Source organism: Oncorhynchus mykiss, chromosome 22 (assembly GCF_013265735.2).
Source record: "Oncorhynchus mykiss isolate Arlee chromosome 22, USDA_OmykA_1.1, whole genome shotgun sequence".
Classification (NCBI taxonomy): Eukaryota; Metazoa; Chordata; class Actinopteri; order Salmoniformes; family Salmonidae; genus Oncorhynchus; species Oncorhynchus mykiss.
Genome location: NC_048586.1, coordinates 31,242,229 through 31,267,517, shown reverse-complemented (window position 1 = coordinate 31,267,517; position 25,289 = coordinate 31,242,229). Strand labels below are relative to the sequence as shown.

Below are 25,289 nucleotides of genomic sequence, written 5' to 3'. Positions count from 1 at the left end.
CAACCCGACAGAGCTTGAGAGGATCTGCAGAGTAGAATGGAAGAAACTCCTCAAATACAGGTGTGTCAAGCTTGTAGCGTCATACCCAAGAAGACAAGGTTGTAAACGCTGCCAAAGTTGCTTCAACAAAGTACTGAGCAAAGGGTCTGAATACTGATGTAAATGTGACATTTCTAAAAACCTGTTTTTGCCGTCATTATGTGGTATTTTGTGTAGATTGATGAGGGGAAAAAAATAATAGAATTAGGCTGTAACAACAAAAATTGGAAAAAGGGGTCTGAATACTTCCCGAATACACTGTATATATATTTTTTAAACATGATATTTACTCAATACAAGAGTCCGTACAAAACAACTTGAAAGGAAAAGAAGGAGTGTCTTAAAGGGACACTATTCAGCATTGTAGTTTTATTTTCAAGACTACAAGTTCCCACATAAGTTACTATCAAACATCATCCAAAGATAGTATTGTATTTTGAGTTGAAAATACCAGATTACAAAGACATTCTATAAAACCGTGCTAGATTTCCCACATTTCTGGTATGACAGAAAACTTTTGCAAGACTGCATCATCCCACAACTAATCAAACCATTTCCATTCACATTTCAGTGATGGCAAACAGTAACATATTAATGAATGATGTGGAGTGAATTGGTAACATATGTTCTGTTAATTGTTTTCAGTGTACAGGATGTATTTTCTAAAGTGTGTTTGTGTGTTTTACTGTATACAGAGGTTGCATACTGAACCCTACTATCAGCAGACAAACAAATAGATTGGTATCATCATAATAATAATACAACCAACACAGCCAGTACAGTGTGGTCACTTCACAGAATGAATAAAACACTGTTCACTACACTCAAATGGTTCAAGTTGAATCAACAAGAAGCATTGACATTGGCAGGCGCATTATAAACTGATAAACTGCCATTTTGTATCATAAATATAGGCATAAAATATCTTGTCCCCAACCTACATCAGACAGTACATTCAGATATCAGGCAGGTCGACACCTACCATATGGACACACTTCACCTATAGAACTAGTAAAACCTAAGACAGCGAGTCAGTCTTTCCTTATCGTTGAATCAGTTGAGAAACAGGTTTGTTTTGACAGTACGACAATACTGAGGTAACCTTTCAATAACGTCTTCTTTCCTTGGCAGTAATCCTCCTTGCAGAAACATATCTCTTCTCAGAGTCTTTTTGTTTGTTGTGTGTGTGTGTGTGTGTGTGTGTGTGTGTGTGTGTGTGTGTGTGTGTGTCCATCCTTTATGTTTCCATAAGGAAAACCATCTCAGTGGAATCGACCCCCTTGAACTCACAATTCATCCTGCAGAAAGAGAGAGAAAAACAAAAAGAGAGAGAGAGAGATAATGTGATTGTGGTTTGATACACTGAGCCAACTCAATCCAAAGTCACTTCAACTAACTATTAGCAGTTGAAAAATATGGCACATGGAAATCATAAGAGAGCTGTTTACGGAGACAGGTGGGATGGACAGAGTAGCTGAGGGGTGGGTTTAAAAGTTAATGTTCTATAATAGTTGTGAGTGAAAACATGATGTACAAGTAATATCCATCTAGATGTAACGTATATCAAAATACTTTATTCTTGCTATTTAACTACTGTAAAAAATAAATAAAAGCCACATATGTAAAATGTAGACCCCTTCACTTTTTCCAAATGTTATGTTACAGCCTTTTTCTAAAATTAATTAAATATTATTTTTGCCCTCATCAATCTACACACAATGCCCCATAATGACAAAGGGAAAACAGGTTTTTTAGAAATACCTTATTTACATAAGTATTCAGACCCTTTGCTATGAGACTCGAAATTGAGCTCAGGTGCATCCTGTTTCAATTGATCATCCTTGAGATGTTTCTACAACTTGATTGGAGTCCACCTGTGGTAAATTCAATTGATTGGACCAGATTTGGAAAGGCACACACCTGTCTATATAAGGTCCCACAGTTGACAGTGCATGTCAGAGCAAGAGCTCCGAAACAGGTCTGTGTCAAGAAACAGATCTGGGGAAGGGTACTAAAAATGTTTTGCAGCATCGAAGGTCCCCAAGAACAGTGGTCTCCATGATTCTTAAATGGAAGAAGTTTGGAACCACCAAGACTCTTCCTAGAGCTGGTGCTCAGCCAAGCTGAGCAATAGTGGGTAAAGGGTCTGAATAGTTATTTAAATCTGATGTTTTAATATTTTTTTTTATTTTGGTAAAAACCTGTTTTAGCTTTGTCATTATGGGGTAGTGTGTGTAATTTGACGAGGGGAAAAAAACAATTTAATCAATTTTACAATCAGGCCGTAACATTACAAAATATGGAAAAAGTCAAGAGCTCTGAATACGTAACAAAATGAAAATAAGTAAAAACGTTTATTTTTGTCCTCCGAAGAGGGGCGTGGAGGTGATGGATGGGCCTAAAAAAATAAATATATATAATAATAATAATAATAATAATAATAAAATGAAATAAAGTGTTAGCAGTCATCTTGCCTGAATTAGCTAAGCCAAAGCCCAAAACCCAAACTCTCACCTAAAAGTCTGTGCCAGAGAATAATATATTTCCACTTGACTGCAAAAGGTAAGAGATAGCTACTAAGATTAAAAAGCAAAATGGTGATTGCAGAGTTGCTGAATTGCGTAAGAAGCTTACCTTGAAGTTGTCCGCCTTGCCCTGTAACCATGGAGATAACTGCTGGAGCCTCTGGTGGAGGACGTCTGCGATGTTGTTAGCATCCCGGCTGTTGACGTGCTCCCCTCCCTGGTCGCGCTGGGGACAGAGGGATGAAAGGAGTAAGGGGTGGAAGGATGGATGGAGGGGCTAGTTAGGGCACAGTGATCTGGGGGACTGACTCCGCCACTCTAATAATATAAATGGTATTATTAGGCAAGAGGTCCTCAAAGGAAAAATACTACATCAAATATACAGTTAAACAAGTTTCAATAAGAATATCTAACTACTGGAACTTCTGATACATAGTAATCAAATGTATTTAACTTACAACTTGCAGCTTGTCCTCTAACAAGGACAGGAATAAGTAAGATAACGATAAGCTGCTATAATGAAAAACTATCATTGCCGCCTCTTTGTCAGGTCGTAAATATGAAGTCTTCTAAATAACTTACCTGGATAAATAGCTAACCCATTAAAAAAAAGTTACCAATCAGGAGTCTCTTACCTTCTTGGTGCCCAGGTGTGGGTAGAATCGGACGCTGGGATAGGCTGTGATGCCAGCTGACTGACAGGTCTGGTAGTGGGCCTGACAGTCTACTTTCCCTGCCCTCACACTCCCTTTCACCATCTAGACAAAGAAAGATTACATCGGAAAAAGCACAAATTTCCTTATTTTCCCACTAAAAAGACATGGCCGCCCAGTGAATCAACACATTAGAACCACTACATTATCCATAGGGCTCTGGTCAAAAGTAATGCACTACTGAATAGCACACAACTAAGGGCTGTTCTTAGCCAACAACGGTTAACTTAGTCACTTCAAACAGTGCAGCCCGAATAACAACAGTAGCAGCATTTGCATTTGTTTTGACATCCATAACAATGAGTTGATGAGGCAAGGTTTTGCCTGGCATAGAAAATATGCTCCCATCAGGACACTGTTGTTCAGAGGAGCTAGCCAACACGGCTAACACAATCACTTCAAACTGAAGCTGGAAAGACTGTAAACTAGCTGCGCTTCATATGGTTTTACCTGTTTTCAAGTGACATTTATTTGTATATATCCATAAAAATTATGCCAGCTGATTCATGATTTCGACTGGCGGAGAAACGCTGCCTGCTTGCATCTCTCGTCCCGACTCGTTCATTACTATGGGACAGCTGGAGATCCAATTTGAATATTGAAACAATGTTGCAAATGTCCGAGAGACAGACAGCAAGGTTTATACAAATCTCCGCTGTTGAAAATGAGATGTTAGTCTAAAAGAAATGTAAGAATGCCTAGATGCTTTTTATAGTGGAGATCAAGTTTATAAATTGTCTGGATGGGTTGACGAGACAGTGGATTGCGCAGTCAGATGGAACAGAGTAAATAGGCATTTTAACTTCATAGATTCAGCCAGTGGTAACTTGTGGAATAGACAGAGGCTAGAATGCGGTTTTAACCAATCAGCATTCAGGATTAGACCCACCCGTTGTATAAAGTACAATAACTTCGCTCTAGCATGAACATAACAATGTATTCATATTATAAGCATGAATAGGGGCCATATTCATGAAGTGTCTCAGAGTAGATCAGTTGAGCCATTTATATCATAATAAATAAGATCAGCCTACATGGACAGGGGGTGCCTGATCCTAGATCAGCGCTCCTACTCTGATGCTTTATGAAAACGGGCCAAGAAACATGCGTTTGAGAGATGGAGGAGTGGAGAAAATATCTTACCCGAGCGAGGACCTCGAACTCTGGGGCAAAGTGCTGACATGGTCCACACCACGGAGCATAGAAGTCCACCACCCAGTGATCCTTCCCTCCTATTACCTTGTTCCTGAAGTCATCTGGAGTCAGATCCACTGATGCTCTTGGGAGAGTACTAAGACACAGACAGACACTGTATGAATTCCTTTCTGTTGACTACAAATCAGATACAAAGGTTCCAACAGTGGTGACTGTTAAAAGGCTAGGACAGAAACACAGGAGGAGAGAACTTACCCCACAGCCCAGACTTTGAGAGAGTGAGCATCTCTGTGCCAGCCGTTGTAACTCCTGGTGAGGGAAATAAAAACAGCACTCTTATTTACAGACTTTACAACATAACTTACTGTAAACTTTACAACATGTAGTATACTTTAAAACATGTAAACTTAGTGTAACCTGTAGAACACGTAAACAGTAACTATAGTAAGACTGAAAGAACAGTAAGGTACATACTGGTATATGTCTCGTCGGTTGGCGTTCTGAGGGTAGAGGCGTATCTCAGGGTAGGCTCTGACACTCTCTCCTTGGCAGAAGGAGTGGTGTTTCTGACAGTCTACCGTCCCCACCTTTATCATACCATTCACCGCCTGAGAAGAGACATCAACAGACAGAAAACCAGAAAACAAATGATTCGCTAGAGTGAATTAACATTTAAAAAATCTTGACAAATGCATTAAGTTGGATTTGTTGATTACACCCACCCACCCTAGAATTAAATGAGATAATGCTAATATTTTATCTTAATAGATATCATGTATCTCTCCATCTATGCTAGATTCAAGCCCTCAATATCCCTCAACTGCCCTACTGAACTTACCTGTGCCATTCTCCTCCACTCCAGCAGCAGGGCCCACACCAGGGGGCAAAGAAGTCTACCATCCTACTGCCTATTACCTAGTAGGTATTCTATACAGCCTATAGCCTACCACCCTACAATCCACTACCTACCCGTGCCATCCTCCTCCACTCGGGCAGCAGGGCCTGACAGGGCCCACACCACGGTGCATAGAAGTCCACCATCCAGGTCTCGCTGTGTTTTCTCCTCTTCACCAGCTCTGCAAAGCTGTCTGGGTCCATGGTCACCACAGTGGGGTCGACCAAGTCCTGGAAGAGTGGGAAGAAAGAGGAGTCACTACAGTAGGGATGTACTGTATAACAGTAACAGACAATTAAGGCTATTGGAGAGTGCTACGTTTCCTTCACAAGGTACATGAAGTAACTATGTTGAGTCTCTTAGTTTTAAACTTCTGTGGCACTATAAGCACTGGCTAGAAAGGAGATGGACCGATACTGTGAACTAGGCTAATGGTAAGCTTCTCACCTGTATGAACTCCAGGATTCCGTCAGCAGAGTGATGTCCCTCGTACTCATGGATGGAGGACTTGTTAAAGATTACCGTGGTCGGGTAGGCATGGATATTATACTGAAAACACAAACACAACATCACTGGTAGCTAGTAGTACTTTCGATTAAATATCAAGGTGGTTGCGTAGGCGTGGACCTAAAACAGGCACATAGGACATACAGTACGTTAAATAACTGTGGTAGCCACTGCCACTTTAAGTTATCCATCAAAACCACAAACACATTTAATTTGGTTCATACTCAGGGATGTGATCAGGATATAAAATAGAACATCTTTATTTTGGCCAGGAAAAGTGGATACTGAGTTCACCACACAATCACAGGTGACAGGGCTGGAATGATGGCCTTAGTATGGCTCTATGCCACAGCCAGAGGAATGATAGCCCTACGGCTAGCCTTGCTACAACACAGCCAGAGGAATGATAGCTCTACTATGCCTATATGCCATACAGCCGAGAGGAAACAGTAAAAATGCTACCTGAACAAATAAAAACGGCTTTGTTGATACTAGTCATACTAAGTCTATTGAATGAAACGCTTATTATTTACTTCAATCATGAATACCTTCATTATAGTGAGAAATTATGTCATACAGTAGGGCCATGATTTGGGGACAACTCTGGGAGCAACAGAGCATGGCTGGCTCTGCAATTCTAGCCTAGTTGGCAGTCTTCTTAGCTAACATTCCACTAATTTTACACCGCATCATATGCACACGACATGGAGTACAAGAAGTAGAATGCTAGCTAAACAGACTGGCAACCAGGCTCTCTCAATACATCTAAGCAGATATTGTGGAATACATAGAAGAATAGCACATCTAGGGGGTTTGCGTTTGGTATGTTCTCCAACACTCACCATGCTGCAGAGTCTCTCGTGCACGGTGCAGTCCAGCGTTCCAAACTTCATCTGACCAAACAGCTGGATCGAGGCTTTCCTCAGCTCAGGGAGGAGAGCACGACAGGGAGGACACCACTACAAGGAAACCGTATATTAGTATTTGTTCATGGACCTCACCCAATGTCTCAGCCAACTCAACAGGATCTAGTTCACTTTACACAACTAAAGTCTGTTTACTTTCAGGGATTAATGTTAGTCACCAACAGATTATTATTTTAATAGCCACACCTAGTTTATGACTACCAACCCGTAGCACTCACATCTGTAGCCATGAAGTGCTTTGAAAGGCTGGTCATGGCTCACATCAACAAACACACTATCCCAAACACACTAGACCCACTCCAATTTGCATATCGCCCCAACAGATCCACAGGTGCAATCTCTATTGCACTCCACACTGCCCTTTCCCACCTGGACAAAAGGAACACCTATGTGAGAACGCTATTCATTGACTACAGCTCAGCGTTCAACACCATAGGGCCCTCAAAGCTCATCACTAAGCTAAGGACCCTGGGACTAAACACCTCCCTCTGCAACTGGATCCTGGACTTCCTGACGGGCCGCCCCCAGGTGGTGAGGAACAATACATCAGTCATGCTGATCCTCAACACGGGGGCCACTCAGGGGTGCGTGCTCCTGTAGTCCCCTCCTGTACTCCCTGTTCATTCATGACTGCATGGCCAGGCACGACTCCAACACTATCATCACGTTTGCCGACGACACAACAGTGGCCTGATCACAACAGTGGCCTGATCACCGACAACGACGAGCCTATAGGGATGTCAGAGACCTGGTCGTGTGGTGCCAGGACAACAACCTCTCCCTCAACGTGATCAAGACAAAGGAGATGATTGTGAACTACATGAAAAGGAGGACCGAGCACGCCCCAATTCTCATCGACAGGGCTGTAGTGGAGCAGGTTGAGAGCTTCAAGTTCCTTGGTGTCCACATCACCAACAAGCTAAAATGGTCTAAACACACTAAGACAGTCGTGAAGAGGGCACGACGAAATCTATTCCCATCATGAGACTGAAAAGATTTGGCATGGGTCCTCAGATCCTCAAAAGGTTCTACAGCTGCACCATCGAGAGCATGGTTGCATCACTGCCTGGTATGTCAACTGCTTGGCTTCCTGCCATCCAGGACCTCTATACCAGGTGGTATCAGAGAAAGGTCCAAAAAATTGTGAAAGACTCCAGCCACCTTAGTCAGACTGTTCTCTGTGCTACCGCACGGCAAGCGGTACCGTAGCGCCAAGTCTAGGTCAAAAGGGATTCTAAACAGCTTCTACCCCCCAAGCCATAAGACTCCTGAACAGCTAATCAAAGGGCTACCCAGACCCTCTTTTATGCTGCTGCTACTCTGTTTATTATCTATGCAAAGTCACTTTAACTCTACCGACATGTACATATTACCTCAATTACCTTGACTAACCGGTGCCCCCGCACATTGACTCTGTAACGGTACCCCCTGTATATAGCCTCGCTATTGTTATTTTACTGTTGCTGTTTAATTATTTTCAACTTTTATTTTATATTTTTGACTTAATACTTATTTTTTCATTGTTGGTTAAGGGTTTGTAAATAAGCATTTCACTGTAAGGTCTACACCGGTTGTATTCGGCGCATGTGACAACTACAATGTGATTTGATCTTTCAAACATCGATAAGCAAGTAGAGTATTAGTCACTAACATTAGGCTGATACTTACAGGAGCAAAGAAGTCAACTAGCCAGGGCTCCTTTCCATCACTGGGGAAGTTCTCTGGTCTCAGAGTGGTGACATGGGCGCTGACACTCTCCTTAGCAAATGCTATGATGTTATACAGCACATCCTTCCCTGGGAGAACATAAACAGTTTATTTGCCATTTATAAGAAATAGATTGCAAATCTTACTCACTCAAGCTCTCATGAAACACAAAACAAGAAAAATTAAAAAATACTTTTTGTTAAACTAGGAAAGTCAGTTACGAACAAATTCTAATTTATAATGACAGCCTACCCCGGCCCAACCCGGATGACGCTGGGCCAATTGTGCGCCGCCCTATGGGACTCCCAATCACGGCTGGATGTGATGCAGCCTGGATTCAAACCAGGTACCATTGAGATGCAGTGTCTTAGACCACTGCACCACTCGGGAGCCCCCCCGAGTAGATATACAAATGTGCATATGTATACAACAACCAGTGAAAAGGAATGCCAAGTGAAATACCCAAATCGATTGAGTTCGAATAAGACGCTGACTTACCATGGTGGATCTCAAAGTCATGAATCCCAAGGCCTTTGAAGACAGCGATACAGGGCTTTTGAATGTAGAAGGAGACACATAGTTCTGAGTCAGTAAGGCAGTCCACCTTTCCCACCTGAGAAAAAAAGCACAGAGTACTGGCAGTATTAAACATCCAGACTGAATCAGTGACGTGAATGAACAGTGAATCAGAGCGATATTCATTGTGGATTTCAGACCTTACCTGTATGTGGGCTGCCTTCAGAAGAGCCTTGAGCTTCTTATACTCATGAGATGCCATGGTCTTCTGTCCGAAAGAAAAACTGACCAGCCACCGATGATGGGCCAGTTTACTCTACAGAGACCGATGGAGAATAGAATAGAACAGAATAACTGTATTTTTCCTAAATATTTCAGCATCACCACTACAGGTGTTTTCCTCAACTGAAATCATGTCAGACAACAGATTATTTCATGTCAAATATATGTGGTTATTTTTAGTAGGTAGGTATAGTATTACTAGGAAGAGGAAAGAACATCAGGACACCACTCAAACATCCACAACATTCGAGTCTGCCTCCAACAACCGAGTCTGCCTCTCACAGATTGGACAGCACAGAGGACTCTGCACTAAGACATAACCCCACCCCCCCCAGGCACAATAAATATATGGTGGTACAAGATGGCAATACAGATGATTTTTACTGTACCTTAGATTTGATTATTGGGTTATTATTACTGTACCTGGAAGGTTTCCTTAGTAAGAGCCTCCAGGTCAGGCAGATGCTGCATCACCTCTCCATAGATCTCTCTGGTATCCAAACTCTGCAGGAACTGTTGTTGTGATGAAACCAATGTTTGTTGTAAATCTGGGCTTTCAGAACAGTCATGATTCTATCATCTCATGTCAATAAAATAAAAAGTGTTCTCTAAGCCATGTATGGTGAGGCTTCTTGATAAACCCATCCTGGGTTTCTCCTTCTCACTTACAAATACATTTCATGTTATGCTTTGTTTTTAGTGTACGCAAACAAAACTAAAACATGGGCCTCACTCACCAGCACGCTGCCCTTGTTCTTCAGTGAACTGCCGGGGGGGAAGAAGGCTGTGGTGCTGGTGGTCACCTCAAAGCTGTCACACAACTCAGCCTGTGTTGAGCAGTCCATCCAGCCCACGTTCACTAGACCTTCCTGAAGAGAACACAAGAGAAGAGACATATTTCAGTCACAATAACAATGTATGCTCATGGGAAGGTAAACATACAGCATGGGTTCAATGAGGACTTACCAACATTCCTGCTAATTTTTGCCTCGTCTGTGACTCTAGACAGTCTATGAAGAGATCAAACACAGATCATATTTTAACTGTATAGAAAATACAATTCCTACCATATTGGTTTCACTACTTCTGACTAAAAGTCTCTATTTGTAAACATGACAAAGCATCTCAACGTAACCCTTAACAGCTCGTCTTACCTCCAGAGTCAGCACAGAAGGTGATCAGCCATCCAACTCCAGATGAAAATGCTGCCTCAATCTCAGTGAAGACATTGCCTTGCCACAGCTCTGTAACTCTGCTCTTCACAAATTGCATGCCAAACTTAGTCAAACTCTCCTTGGCCCTATCTCCAAAGTATTTCTCTGGATTCTATTGGGACGACAGAAAGGGATGCGTTTTAGAGGGTTGTTCCTAACACCATGAGCAGTGAGTGATACGTAGCCTGTTTAAAACAGATTGAACAACGTGCTAAAACCATGGTGAGCGTAGCATTCAGTCTGGTTTAACCAGGCTACGTGATGCATGACAGAGCTATCCTAAAAGACAGCTGTGAGGTTTCTCCTACCATTCCAGCTTTGTAAATGTAGAGGCTGGGGTAGCTGTTGATGCCTTTGCTGCGACACAGTCTGTTGTTGTCTCCACAGTTCACTGCTCCTATCCTGATCACTCCATCCATCTCCTTAGCAAACTCCCTCCACTGCGGACACACACGCAAAGTAACATAATATGTTGAAATATCAAACACAGATGACAATTATCAAAAGATAAATGAAGACGACTTAAACAAAGGTACCATCTGCAATATCTACCACTGTTCAATGGACATTTTAATTAAGTATATGAAACAACCAACGAATAGCAGAAAATATTGCAGAATGCACTTTTACAGTGAGTGAGGAAAGTATTACCGTGGGGGCCAGCTCGTGACAATGATGGCAACGAGGGAAGTAGAAGTTGACAAACCAGAGTTCCCCGGAGTTCACTGCTGCATCTATAGTAGTAGAGTCAGTATCATAACAACAAACATACCCCAACAAGAAAGGATGGCTCTGAAGGTTTGGAATAGTGTGACATCACTTACCGAAGTCTCCCCTATCTAAAGTGACAATCTCTAGGTCATCATCGTAGATACCTGCAGAAAGAGTAAGATGACAAGTCACACCAACATCCTGAGGAAATGACTGAAAATGTTGCATGTTAGCAGTGGCCCATCAATCCCCTTTCTTCATATTTCTTGGCAATGTTTATATTTCACATTCTTAGACTACTCCAAAATAAAAATGGATTTACCAAATTCATTTCTATAGTAGTTCCAGCTCTCATATCGTCCTCCTCCCTGCTGCTCATCCTGTAGACCCTTCTCTCCATACTTGTCATACTTCTTCCTCAGATCGTCATCCTTCAGAACTTCATAGGCTCGGGTTACCTTCAGGAACTTGTCATGGGCAGTTTCATCATGCTGGACAATGAGAGCAACAAATTCAGTAAAGGACTTTGTAGAAAATATCTAGCCTGCTACCAGACGTGGTTGTGCTGTTTTGTTGTGACAATGACCATAGAATTAAGAAAAATAGCAAAAACAGATCTGGGACCAGTCTAGGAAATCACCAGTATGTTGTGATATGTTAAAGCCAATGATAAGTTACATTTTAACATGTTATAACACACACAGTCAAAAGTTTGGACACACCTACTCATTCAAGGGTGTTTATTTTTACTATTTTCTACATTGTAGAATTATAGTGAAGACATCAAAACTATGAAACAACCCCAAAAAGTGTTAAACAATTCTTCAAAGTAGCCACCCTTTGCCTTGATGACAGCTTTGCACACTCTTGGCATTCTCTCAACCAGCTTCATGAGGTAGTCACCTGGGATGCATTTCAATTAACAGGTGTGCCTTGTTAAAAAAGTTAATTTGTGGCTTCCCGGGTGGCGCAGTGGTCTAGGGCACCAGAGACTCTGGGTTCGAGCCCAGGCTCTGTCGCAGCCGGCCGCGACCGCGAGGTTCATGGGGGGACGCACACCAATGTGTCGGAGGAAACAGCGTGCACCTGGCGGTCATATTATGGCAAGAACAGCTCAAATAAGTAAAGAGAAACGACAGTCAATCTTTACTTTAAGACTTTAAAAACGTTAAGTTTCTGCGGCCGCAAAAACCATTAAGCGCTAGGAGGAAACTGGCTCTCATGAGGATCGCCACAGGAAAAGAAGACCCAGAGTTACCTCTTCTGCAGAGGATGCATTCATTAGAGTTTACCAGCCTCAGGAATCTGCAATTAACTGCACCCAAGATTGCAGCCCAAATAAATGCTTCAGAGTTCAAGTAACAGATACATCTCTACTAGAGGTCGACCGATTATCATTTTTCAATGCTGATACATATTATTGGAGGACCAAAAAAAGCAGATACTGATTAAATCGGCCTATATACATTTTGTGGCAAAGAAGGGGGTCGAGTGGTAAATGTCAGATATGTGAACTAATAAAGGGTCTCTGCCTTATCACTAAAATGGCCACCCCGATCAGAACTACAGATCACAAAATGTCCGACTGCCAAAACTACAATTCTCAGAAGCAAGGGGAACCCTCAGAAGGTGGGGCCGATCCACAGATAAGGGGTCAAGACAAACCAGGAAGAGAGAGAGAAAGGGCTGGAAGGATCTGTGAACCATAGAGATATATATATATATATATAGGCTGGATTTACCATGTATGAGCTGACTGTTTGGACTTACCTGTTGGCGTTTGGACCTCGACCTACCGAAAACCTGATTCGTGTACCGAACCCTGCTATCCTTGTCCTTGCCTGCGGCCTGGTTGGACCAGAACGGAGATACAAGCACACAGGTTATTTCCTGTTCGAAATAACTCTGTGATTTTGCTGACAGTTTCCCACTTAATTTGTGACAAACGCTCCTAATCTTGAAGAGATTTGCCACAATATATATATTTGTTGTAATTGTCATTATTACAATACTGAATGAACAATGAACACATTTGAACTAAAATCTATTTAGTCTTAAATAAATAATGAAACTTGTTCAATTTGGTTTAAATAATGCAAACACACAGTGTTGAAGAAAGTAAAAGTGCAATATGTGCCATGTAAAAAAGTTAACGTTTAAGTTCCTTGCTCAGAACATATTTTATTTATTTTACCTTTATTTAACCAGGTAGGCAAGTTGAGAACAAGTTCTCATTTACAATTGCGACCTGGCCAAGATAAAGCAAAGCAGTTCGACAGATACAATGACACAGAGTTACACATGGAGTAAAACAAACATACAGTCAATAATAAAGTATAAACAAGTCTATATACAATGTGAGCAAATGAGGTGAGAAGGGAGGTAAAGGCAAAAAAGGCCATGGTGGCAAGGTAAATACAATATAGCAAGTAAAACACTGGAATGGTAGTTTTGCAATGGAAGAATGTGCAAAGTAGAAATAAAAATAATGGGGTGCAAAGGAGCAAAATAAATTAATTAATTAAATACAGTTGGGAAAGAGGTAGTTGTTTGGGCTAAATTATAGGTGGGCTATGTACAGGTGCAGTAATCTGAAAGCTGGTAGTTCAATATTTCCAGTTCTTCAATATTTCCAGTTAAGAAGTTTTAGGTTGTAGTCATTATAGGAATTATGACACATTGACTATTTCTCTCTATACCTTAGTATTTCTCTCTAGTACTTTAGTATTGCCAGCCTAATCTCGGTAGTTGATAGGCTTGAAGTCATAAACAGCGCTGTATGTCAAGCATTGCTAAGAGCTGCTGGCAAATGCAGTAGTGCTGTTTGAATGAACGAGCCTGTTGCTGCCTACCACCGCTCAGTCAGACTGCTCTATGAAGTAATAGACTTCATTATAATATAATAAACACAGAAATAAGAGCCTTTGGTCATTAATATGGTAAAATCCGGAAACTTTCATTTAGAAAACAAAACGTTTATCCCCAAGTCTAAATATTGCTGTTACATTGCACAACCTTCAATGTTTGTCATAAATACATAAAATTCTGGCAAATTAATTCTGGTCTTTGTTAAGAAGAAATGGTCTTCACACAGTTCGTAAAGAGCCAGGCAGCCCAAACGGTTGCATATACCCTGACTCTGCTTGCACTGAACGCAAGAGAAGTGAAACAATTTGCCTCATTAATATTGCCTGCTAACATGAATTTCTTTTAACTAAATATGCAAGTTTAAAAAATATATACTTCTATGTATTGATTTTAAGAAAGGCATTGATGTTTACGGTTAGGTACATTTGTGCAACAATTGTGCAATTTTGTTAAAACTTTACTCGTTTGGCGAAGTTGAAGTAGGCTGTGATTCGATAATAAATTAACAGGCACGGCATTGATTATATGCAACGCAGGACAAGCTAGTCAACCTAGTAATATCATCAACCATGTGTAGTTAACTAGTGATTATGTGAAGACTGATTGTTTTTTATAAGTTAAGTTAAATGCTAGCTAGCAACTTACCTTGGCTCCTTGTAGCCACAAGGTCCTTTTGACGCGGCACTCACGTAACAGGTGGTCAGCCTGCGATGCAGTTTCCTCGTGGATTGCAATGTAATTGGCGCCCAAAAAGTCTGATTGACGATTTGTTATGAAAACTTGAAATCGGCCCCAATTAAATCGGCCATGCCGATTAAATCGGTAAACCTCTAATTTCAACATCGACTGTTCAGAGGAGACTGCGTGAATCAGGCCTTCATGGTCAAATTGCTGCAAAGAAACGACTATTAAAAAGGACACCAATATGAAGAAGAGACTTGCTTGGGCCAAGAAACACGAACAATGGACATTACACCGGAGGAAATGTGTCCTTTGGTCTGGAATCCAAATTGGAGATTTTTGGTTCCAACCGCGCCGTGTCTTTGTGAGATGCGGTGTGGGTGAATGGATGATCTCCGCTAGAGGTCGACCGATTAATCGGAATGGCCGATTACTTAGGTCCGATTTCAAGTTCATAACAATCAGAAATCTGTATTTTTGGACATTTTTATATTTTTTACACCTTTATTTAACTAGGCAAGTCAGTTAAGAACACATTCTTATTTTCAATGACGGCCTAGGAACGGTGGGTTAATTGCCTCGTTCAGGGGCAGAACGACAGATTTTCACCTTGTCAGCTCGGGGGATCCAATCTTACAGTTAACTAGTCCAACGCAATAACGACCTGCCTCTCTCTCGTTGCACTCCACAAGGAGACTGACTGTTACGCGAATGCAGTAAGCCAAGGTAAGTTGCTGGCTAGCATTAAACTTATCTTATAAAAAACAATCAATCAATCATAATCACTAGTTAACTACACATGGTTGATGATATTACTAGATATTATCTAGCGTGTCCTGCGTTGCATATAATCTGACTGAGCATAAAAGCATACAAGTATCTAAGTATCTGACTGAGCGGTGGTAGGCAGAAGCAGGCGCGTAAACATTCATTCAAACAGCACTTTCGTGCGTTTTGCCAGCAGCTCTTCGTTGTGCGTCAAGCATTGCGCTGTTTATGACTTCAAGACTATCAACTCCCGAGATGAGGCTGGTGTAACCGAAGTGAAATGGCTGGCTAGTTTGTGCGCGTTTCAAACGTCACCCGCTCTGAGCCTGTGGTTGTTTCCCTTGCTCTGCATGGTGGTGTTGTCGTTGTGTTCCTGGTTCGAGCCCTGGGAGGAGCGGGACGGAAGCTATACTGTTACACTGGCAATACTAAAGTGCCTACAAGAACATCCAATAGTCAAAGGTTAATGAAATACAAATGGTATAGAGGGAATTAGTCCTATAATTCCAATAATAACTACAACCTAAAACTTCTTACCTGGGAATATTGAAGACTCATGTTAAAAGGAACCTCCAGCTTTCGTATGTTCTCATGTTCTGAGCAAGGAACTTAAACGTTAGCTTTCTTACATGGCACATATTGCACTTTTACTTTCTTCTCCAACACTTTGTTTTTGCATTATTTAAACCAAATTGAACATGTTTCATTATTTATTTGAGGCTAAATTGAACTTGATGTATTATATTAAGTTAAAATAAGTGTTCATTCAGTATTGTTGAAAATTTCATTATTACAAATAAATAAATAAAAACATTTTTTTATTTTAAATCGGCCGATTAATCAGTATCGGCTTTTTAAGTCCTCCAATAAATCGGTATCGGTTGAAAAATCATAATCGGTCGACCTCTAATCTCCGCATGTGCATTTCCCACCGTAAACCATGGAGGAAGAGGTGTGATCGTGTGGGGTGCTTTGCTGGTGCCACTGTCAGTGATTTACTTAGAATTCAAGGCACACTTAACCAGCAGGGCTACCACAACATTCTGCAGCGATAAGCCATCCCATTTGGTTTGGGCTTAGTGGGACTACCACTTGTTTTTCAACAGGACAATGACCCAACACACCTCCATGCTGTGTAAGGGATATTTGATCAAGAAGGAGAGTGATGGAGTGCTGTATCAGACGACATGGCCACCACAATCACCCGACCTCAACCAAATTGAGATAATTTGGGATGAATCAGACCGCAGAGTGAAGGAAAAGCAGCCAACAAGTGCTCAGCATATGTGGGAACTCCTTCAAGACTGTTGGAAAAGCATTCCAGGTGAAGCTGGCTGAGAGAATGCCAAGAGTGTGCAAAGCTGTCATCAAGGCAAATTGATTTGTTTAATTTGTTTAACTTTTTGTTACTACATGATTCCATTTCTGTTATTTCTTAGTTTTGATGTCTTCCAACAATACAACATAGAAAATAGTAAAAATAAAGGAAAACACTTGAATGAGTAGGTGTTCTAAAACTTTTGACAGGTAGTGTATATCTATCTATAGGGCAGGCTACTCACTGGGTTTTTATCCGGGTGCATGATCAGAGCTAGCTTTTTGAAGGCTTGTCGTATCTCTCTGGTTGTGGCTTCTCTGGACACCTTCAATAACTTATAGTAATCCTCATCAGAGGACACAGAAGCTACCAGACAACTGAAGACAATCAGTGATCCCAGCAACATCCTGCTCCAAGGCATCTGCTGATTCTGAACTTGACAAGCTTGTCGTGATTTTCCTGGCGGTAGAGATTCCATTGCCACAGGTCTCAGTTAACACAGTGTTTCAGTGCTGAATCTCTGAAGTTGTTAGTGTCACACACACCTCACGCTAGGTAGGATAAGATCACAATAATTCCAAAGTGATTTTTCAGAAAGTGTTCTCAACTAGAGACATGATTGCATGGTGACAAAATGTGCCAAGTTAGCAAGCTAAAACAAATGAAGCTAGCCAACTAGCTACGAACACAGATGTTACACTTATTTAAAATCAGATTATTGTTTCTTCGCAGAAACGCCAGATCATAATCATAAAATAAATTACTTCTTTAAAACCGGTTCTGTAAAGCTAGCTAGCTCTATCGGTAGAGCCCACACTAGCTGCCTAACAAGTAACATTAGCTAGCTAAGTTAATGTTATTGCAGCTACCTACCTCATCATTGAGATCAGATATTTTCTCTACGCATTATCTATGAAATGCACATATTCTGAAATCTTGCAAATTAACGTTACCTTGACCGAGTGAATTGTTGGCCCACTTCTTATCCGGGTTTGGGTCCGGGAGTCGCCGGGTGGTAAGTGTTGAGTTGGCTAAACTAACTAGAATCTTCACGGTGGTTGAGTGACGTAATCACGCCCGGAAACAGAGCCTCTGCCCATAACGGTTGTCACTAGTTACCACCAATGGTTACCACAGCCCCAAAAACTATATCGTAAAAATGAATTTGCTTTTTGCTCTTAATTTAAGGTTAGGGTTAGGATAAGGTTGGAAGTGTGGTTAACGTTACGGTTAAAGCTGAGGTTTAAAATCACCCCATCTCTCTCTGCATGTCTCATTCTACACTGATAGGCCTGTATCCCTCTGATCCCCTTGTTCGACTTCACAAGCAACCTTTTCATTAACAGTGTTTTTGAGCTATAGGCTATACAGTGTTCCACAACAAGAAACATACTGTATAATGAGTTGCAGTCAAATGTTTGGACACACCTACTCATTCCAGGGTTTTTCTTTATTTTATTATTTTCTACATTGTAGAAATAAGTGAAGAAATCAAAAATATGAAATAACACATATGGAATAATGTAGTAACCAAAAAAGTGTTAAACAAATCAAAATATATTTGAGATTCTTCAAAGTAGCCAACCTTTGATTCTTCAAAGTAGCCACCTGGAATGTATTTCAATCAACAGGTGTCCCTTGCTAAAAGTTAATTTGTGGAATTTCTTTCCTTCTTAATGTGTTTGAGCCAATCAATTGTGTTGTGACAAGGTAGGGGTAGCAGAAGATAGCCCTATTTGGTAAATTACCAAGTAGATATTATGTCAAGAACAGCTCAAATAAACAAAGAGAAACGACAGTCCATCATTATTTTAAGAAATGAAGGTCAGAACACTTAAATTGCAGCTGCAAAAACCATCAAGTGCCACGATGAAAATGGCTCTCACGAGGGCCACCACAGGAAAGGAACACCCAGAGATACCTCTGCTGCAGAGGATAAGTTCATTAGATTTACCATACTCAGAAATTGCAGCATAAATAAACGCTTCACAGAGGTCAAGTAACAGACACATCTCAACATCAACTGTTCATAGGAGACTGCGTGAATCAGGCATTCATGGTCGAATTGCTGCAAAGAAACCACTACTAAAGGACACAAATAAGAAGAAGAGACTTGTGTGAGCAAAGAAACATGAGCAATGGACATTAGACCGGTGGAAATGTGTCCTTTGGTCCAAATTTGAGATTTTTGGTTCCAACCGCGGCGTGTCTTTGTGTGACGCAGAAGGTGAACGGCTGATCTCTGCATGTGTGGTTCCCACCATGAATCATGGAGGAGGAGCTGTGATGGTGTTGGTGTGCTTGGCTGGTAACACTTGTAATAGTAAAATTACATATTTACAGTGCCTTGCAAAAGTATTCGGCCCCCTTGAACTTTGCGACCTTTTGCCACATTTCAGGCTTCAAACATAAAGATATAAAACTGTATTTTTTTGTGAAGAATCAACAACAAGTGGGACACAATCATGAAGTGGAACGACATTTATTGGATATTTCAAACTTTTTTAACAAATAAAAAACTGAAAAATTGGGCGTGCAAAATTATTCAGCCCCTTTACTTTCAGTGCAGCAAACTCTCTCCAGAAGTTCAGTCAGGATCTCTGAATGATCCAATGTTGACCTAAATGACTAATGATGATAAATACAATCCACCTGTGTGTAATCAAGTCTCCGTATAAATGCACCTGCACTGTGATAGTCTCAGAGGTCCGTTAAAAGCGCAGAGAGCATCATGAAGAACAAGGAACACACCAGGCAGGTCGTATATTGCACAAATCTGGCCTTTATGGAAGAGTGGCAAGAAGAAAGCCATTTCTTAAAGATATCCATAAAAAGTGTTGTTTAAAGTTTGCCACAAGCCACCTGGGAGACACACCAAACATGTGGAAGAAGGTGCTCTGGTCAGATTAAACCAAAATTGAACTTTTTGGCAACAATGCAAAATGTTATGTTTGGCGTAAAAGCAACACAGCTCAACAGCCTGAACACACCATCCCCACTGTCAAACATGGTGGTGTCAGCATCATGGTTTGGGCCTGCTTTTCTTCAGCAGGGACAGGGAAGATGGTTAAAATTGATGGGAAGATGGATGGAGCCAAATACAAGACCATTCTGGAAGAAAACCTGATGGAGTCTGCAAAAGACCTGAGACTGGGACGGAGATTTGTCTTCCAACAAGACAATGATCCAAAACATAAAGCAAAATCTACAATGGAATGGTTCAAAAATAAACCCAGACCAACAACGCAAAGGTTATTACGTCTGGATCAGCCCTCCAGGTCCACCACTTTCACAGAAAGCCTCTGCACACTATCCTGCAATGACCTGCATAGCTTCTCTAACTCGTCGATCCTAGCAGCGTTGAATTCAGAAGCTTTCTCTAGGTCCACAATACTCTGGCCTTGCGAAACAACCGTTTGAATGATGCTCTCGATTTTGGTGTCCAGTTCAGCAATAGTGGCCTTAAGATCCTCAGCTATAGCAACACGTAGCTCCCCCAAAGCCCGGGTAAATTCTGTAAGTGTCACGTTGTTGCAGGTGCCTCCCGCCATGTCTATCTCGTTGTTTAGTGGGGAGTAGGCCTCCGCTGTGGATTTATTGTCCTTTGGTCGCTTATTACTCGGCATTTTCATACAAAAAGTTACTATTCTGTATTAGAAAGAAACGTTTGTTGTAAAAAGTGCCATAAAGTAGATTAAATTAGATTATTTCGCAAAAAGGTTGTAGGAGCCTCTCACGCACATCCGTTCACTCCAACATGCTAGCTCCGCCAATATCTATGTGTTTTTAATGTACATTGATTAATTGATGTTATGCTTCTCAAATACAAATGTCATACATTTTCTAAACTAATCCGATATGTTACTGAAATGGTTGTTCCAATTTAGATGCTTTAGGTAGTCTCATATTTCAGTTTTCCCACCCTGGCAGTCATTCTGAATGCAGGTTGTGGGTGATATAAAATTCAGAAGGTTGGATATCCCCATTCCGGTTTGATTTCTACCGGAATTAGACATAATTTTGCAAGCCAGCATAAAGTGACAGGTTATGTGATTATCTAAACATGGGTTAATTTAACCATCAGATGGGTTTTTATTCACTTTCATTCTGGGTTGACCAAGCAGCCTGGTCTTTTTATTGAAATCCATAGGTTATTTTCAGGAGGTGTGGCTTTTTTTTTTAGGCATTAGTAGGCTTTTTTTTATTTATTTTTGTAATTCCGGTTAGTCATGTTAATTCTGAACACTGCAATTTTACATTTTCGTTTAATATTATTTCACATCACATATTCAAACACAAAAATATTAACATTATTATTGACATATTGCACTAAAGTGGTTACTAACCCATTGGGGATATAGCATTGATTTGCATAGGCTTTTAAATAATTAATATACTTCTGCAGGCATAATTAAAGCTACAGAAATGTCAGCATTCAGCTGTAACATGTCACAACAATTCAACAGAAAAGATGAACAGGATTTACATTTACTCTCACGGGTGGCCCAAAATAACTTCCTTAAAGCCACGCCCCTAAAACTCCAAGCCTCCATACTTCTGATTTGACCCTCTGGGTCATATCTCAACAACCCATCATCACCAAACCAACCTTGCTCTTTTAAAAAAAACAAACAAACTAAGTGACCCATTGCCAGCCACCCAGCAGTTGGGTCATCCAAACAACCCTGAGTGTAAGGGGAGCTTAAATTCATGAGCTCGCCTTGACTGACAGCTCTATGAAACTCCTATGTCAAGCAACTTCGATACAGTGTTGCAGTCACATCATCTCAAGCAAATTTGGTGATACACAAAGCAACTCATTCAACATTGAACTTGTGTCAATGATATCAACATTTTTCTTGTGATGCAGTCCACCTCCACTAATGGATGTGTTGACTTGACAACTGCGTCAGAGTTTTGAATGACACCTCCCCCCTTTGTTTCATGCTTGCTGAAGAACTAGCTAGCCGGTAACAAGCTAACACCAGACATAAATGAAAGGGGAAACATTTAAGTATCTTTGCCATAGATTAATAGGGTAAACTTGTATTTATATTTGCTGACACCCTACAGTCACATTACAGTAGCTCTACAGTAGCTATCTAGCTATATAAACCACGCCCCTCTGCAAACATGCCTTCCCCCGATGTTGGTTACAATGACGTACTTATTTCAATTAGGGGTGAAAATATCATTTTGCCATTGTTGTATTAAAATGTCACCTTGTCCTAACGAATCCAATTGTTTTAAATGGGGCAGGAGACCAGTAACTTTATGATCAAACTTTATCAATAACTTTATCCTAACGAATCCAATTGTTTTAAATGAGGCAGGAGACCAGTAACTTTATGATCAAACTTTATCAATGTAGAATCTACAGTAATTTTTCCTACATTGATCTGGTTTCCTTCAAATATCATCCAATTTCATGAAGAACATGACTTTGACTGTTCTATAGTTACATTTGAATGATAACATGCTCACTTAGGATCTCACCTGGTGAAGTCCATAGGGGTAGAGGAAGAGGAAATCTGGTGCAAGCCTTTACGGAAAACAAATACATTTGACTACAGGAGTCACCATGGCCACATTTTTTGTTAAACTAGGCAATTCAGTTAAGAACAAATTCTAATTTACAATGACAGCCTAGGAACAGTGGGCCTTGTTAAGGAGCAGAGAAACAGATTTTTTACCTTGTCAGCTGAGGGATTTGATCTAGCAACCTTTCGGTTAACTGGCCCAACGTTCTAACCACTAGGCTACCTGCCACCCCAGAGAAGATCACATCTGTTGTTGTGATCTTCTCTGTTGGAATCTCCAGTCCGTCTGCTGGAGAGTCAGTTCATCCGAGTCTCTCTCTCTCTTTCAAAGTATTTTGTGGTTAGAATGGATACTTTAGAGTACCATTCAGAAATGTTCGCAAAGAAAGTTGTTTGTATTCTCGTCCCAGGTTTACATAATTTCTAGCTGCATACTAGTAATTAGTATCTAAGATTTGCTCTTATTCTGCAGGGATCGATAGTCTCAGAGTTGAACCGTTTCCAGCCGTGTAGCCAGTGCTCCATGTGGTATGGTTTTCTAATCTTGGTACTCAAACCTGTTCCACCTCAATTTACACCGAGGTATGCGTGGTCTAAACTATTCACAATCACAGCTCACGCTGTGGGTTTGCTCAGTCTAAAGAGGATTTTCTTAGGAGAGGCTTTAATTCGTAACAATAGAAAAGGCGGTTCCATGACGCCAGATCATGTCTGTGCTCATGGGGGCGGGCCAATGACTTAGTTAAACTTTAAAGGGAACAAAATTCTCTCACATTAAAGGTTTAACATCACATTACATCATTTCACAAATAGTTTCATCTTTACTCAATCATTTTATTCAAGAATTAGAAGCAAACACCATAATTGAGAAATGTACACATTCGGAATGGGTCTCCGCTAGGAATTTACAACCTGAGATAACAGAACCTGGGTGTAGGAGAGAGTGAGAAGCCCTGATCTATACTCAGAAAGGGCCACATCATGACATTACTAAGTTATCAACTGTGTGGTGTCACACTACTTATGTCCACTTGAAATGAGAGTGATATCAAATGTACATTCTGCTTCTACATGGAGTTTGACTGAAGTTTTGTTCGATATCTTTGCTTTATATCATGTAACAACATAGTGTCTATTCTGGATGATGTGCCATTGGCAATATGCATTTACCTTTTTACATTTGAGTCATTTAGCAGATGCTCTTATCCAGAGAGACTTACAGGAGCAATTAGGGTTAAGTGCCTTGCTTAAGGGCACATCGACAGGTTTTTATCTAGTCGGCTAGGGGATACGAACCAGCGATCTTTCAGTTACTGGCCCAGTGCTGTTAACTGCTAGGCTACAGCCATAAGGCTGTGCCTTGACAGAAGCACTACAGGATGTGGAGTCAAGAGTGCTAGTAGGCGCCAGAATCAAATCTACATCTGTGCTCCCATTTGCCCATGTTTCTTGGAGATCATTTGAATGGTAACATTTTGTGATATTCAACTCGACCTGTGGTATAAGCACATTCATACAGTAACTGTTTCATAACACCTCAAATGAATGTCACTATACTGAAGGTGTTTGTGCACACACTATAAAGCCATATGACAAGGTTATGACGTCCGTCATTCCATTCAATTTAATAATGTGACACAGAGGTTGGTAAATGACAAAACACCCAGTTATAACATCTGGTATGTAGACACTTATGTAGCATGTAATAACATATGACAAAAGTTGTCTTGCAGTCTGTATAATAGCAGTTGTTACTAACAGTTGACATTAGAGAATATGACAACAGAATGAACAGTCATCTATAAAACCCATTATTAACTAGTTTTATAACATCTCATGCCGTTACTCACTACTATTTAAAAATACTTATGACAGCTTATGACATTTGGTATAATGTGTAATATAGCTGTTATAAAGGCTTCATCAATAAGGACACATACATTAAAGTGTTGACCGAAATGTCTGATTAACGGCTTTAGTCAACCAGCTACAGTAACAATTTCAACCCATTGAAATGGATGGTGAAAAAGCACTCTAGTGAGAGAAGTACAGCATTATGATGGTTGTAGTAAGTCATTTCATTACTGGACGATCGCCAAAACCGGCATAGAGGAAAATGAATCAACGATGTCACCCACACGGTGTCAATGTAATTACTCATATCTGACATGATTGACCTCTCACAATGAATCTGATGACTGATGTTCAAGACGTGAATGACTTGAGACAAAACAAAGTGAAGATTTGGAGTGATAAACTCAGCAGAGTGCAAAGCAAAATAATGCAACTCACAAAAGAACATAACAGAGAAGAACATCAAGACAGTACAAAATATACAATTTAAAAAACTCTAAATGTCAATTAACTGACTGAACCCTAGTCAACACTTTACTCAGATGTCAACCACACACACCACGAAGACATACTTTTTAGCAGGTTACTCTTTAGTCCTCATGCAAGGCCACAGCTCTGCACGCTCTCTCTGTAACACGTGCATGTCCATGCTTTTTACTCCATGATCATGCAGAGTACTAACCAGCAACAACTATCACATTCCTAGCACTATAGCAACGCACATGGTAAGACAAGATAAGGTTCAACTTCTGTCACTTGCACACATAGCACAACAGTAATTCATTTGTGGAGGGTGTCCAAACCTAACGCAAGTATCTCCAAGCATATAAATGACAACATGAAGCGTGCCGTTTGTGATAAGAGTTATAAAACCAGGAGGGAGTTCCTCAAAATCCTGAAACTTCAAAGGATGGATCTAACAAGAAACTAATGGTTAAAGCTGGAATCCTTTGTCACGGCCGTCCTCCTCTTCATCTGAAGAGGAGAGACGAGATGGATCTGAGGACCAATACGCGGCGTGGTAAGTGTCCATGGCAAATCTTTAATCAAGAAAGACTGAACACTATACA

The 25,289-nt window shown here is 40.7% G+C and overlaps 1 protein-coding gene across 3 annotated transcripts; it reads right to left on the bottom strand.

Annotated features, from left to right (window-relative positions):
• Nucleotides 1-388: 388 nt before the first annotated feature.
• dnajc10 (DnaJ (Hsp40) homolog, subfamily C, member 10) lies at nucleotides 389-17,911 on the bottom strand. 3 transcript variants are annotated; one of them, XM_021579518.2, is made up of 22 exons: nucleotides 17,779-17,911; nucleotides 17,070-17,376; nucleotides 11,513-11,681; nucleotides 11,304-11,354; nucleotides 11,131-11,213; nucleotides 10,788-10,919; nucleotides 10,420-10,591; nucleotides 10,232-10,275; nucleotides 10,003-10,134; nucleotides 9,689-9,778; nucleotides 9,189-9,299; nucleotides 8,966-9,080; nucleotides 8,429-8,556; nucleotides 6,677-6,793; nucleotides 5,775-5,876; nucleotides 5,402-5,557; nucleotides 4,907-5,040; nucleotides 4,688-4,741; nucleotides 4,421-4,568; nucleotides 3,200-3,322; nucleotides 2,674-2,790; nucleotides 389-1,337 (listed from the first exon to the last, which is right to left on the bottom strand). In XM_021579518.2, exons 2-22 carry the CDS (start codon nucleotides 17,301-17,303, stop codon nucleotides 1,326-1,328), a joined length of 2,424 nt encoding a protein of 807 aa, XP_021435193.2. In that variant the 5' UTR covers nucleotides 17,304-17,376; nucleotides 17,779-17,911; the 3' UTR covers nucleotides 389-1,325. The 3 variants fall into 3 exon arrangements, with proteins under 3 accessions (XP_021435193.2, XP_021435195.2, XP_021435194.2); XM_021579520.2 differs by having other exon boundaries at nucleotides 17,070-17,284; nucleotides 17,779-17,896; XM_021579519.2 differs by having other exon boundaries at nucleotides 17,070-17,337; nucleotides 17,779-17,879.
• Between the last annotated feature and the right edge of the window lie 7,378 nt (nucleotides 17,912-25,289).

What these genes read in the sequence shown, in the direction of transcription:
- dnajc10 (XM_021579518.2), bottom strand. Translation starts at nt 17,303, where the DNA reads ATGGAATCTCTACCGCCAGGAAAATCACGACAAGCTTGTCAAGTTCAG. An exon ending in TGCACCCGGATAAAAACCCA is followed by an intron (nt 11,682 to 17,069) that starts GTGAGTAGCCTG and finishes CTCATTGTCCAG; the next exon opens with CATGATGAAACTGCCCATGA. An exon ending in AACCGACGAGACATATACCA is followed by an intron (nt 4,742 to 4,906) that starts GTATGTACCTTA and finishes TTCCCTCACCAG; the next exon opens with GAGTTACAACGGCTGGCACA.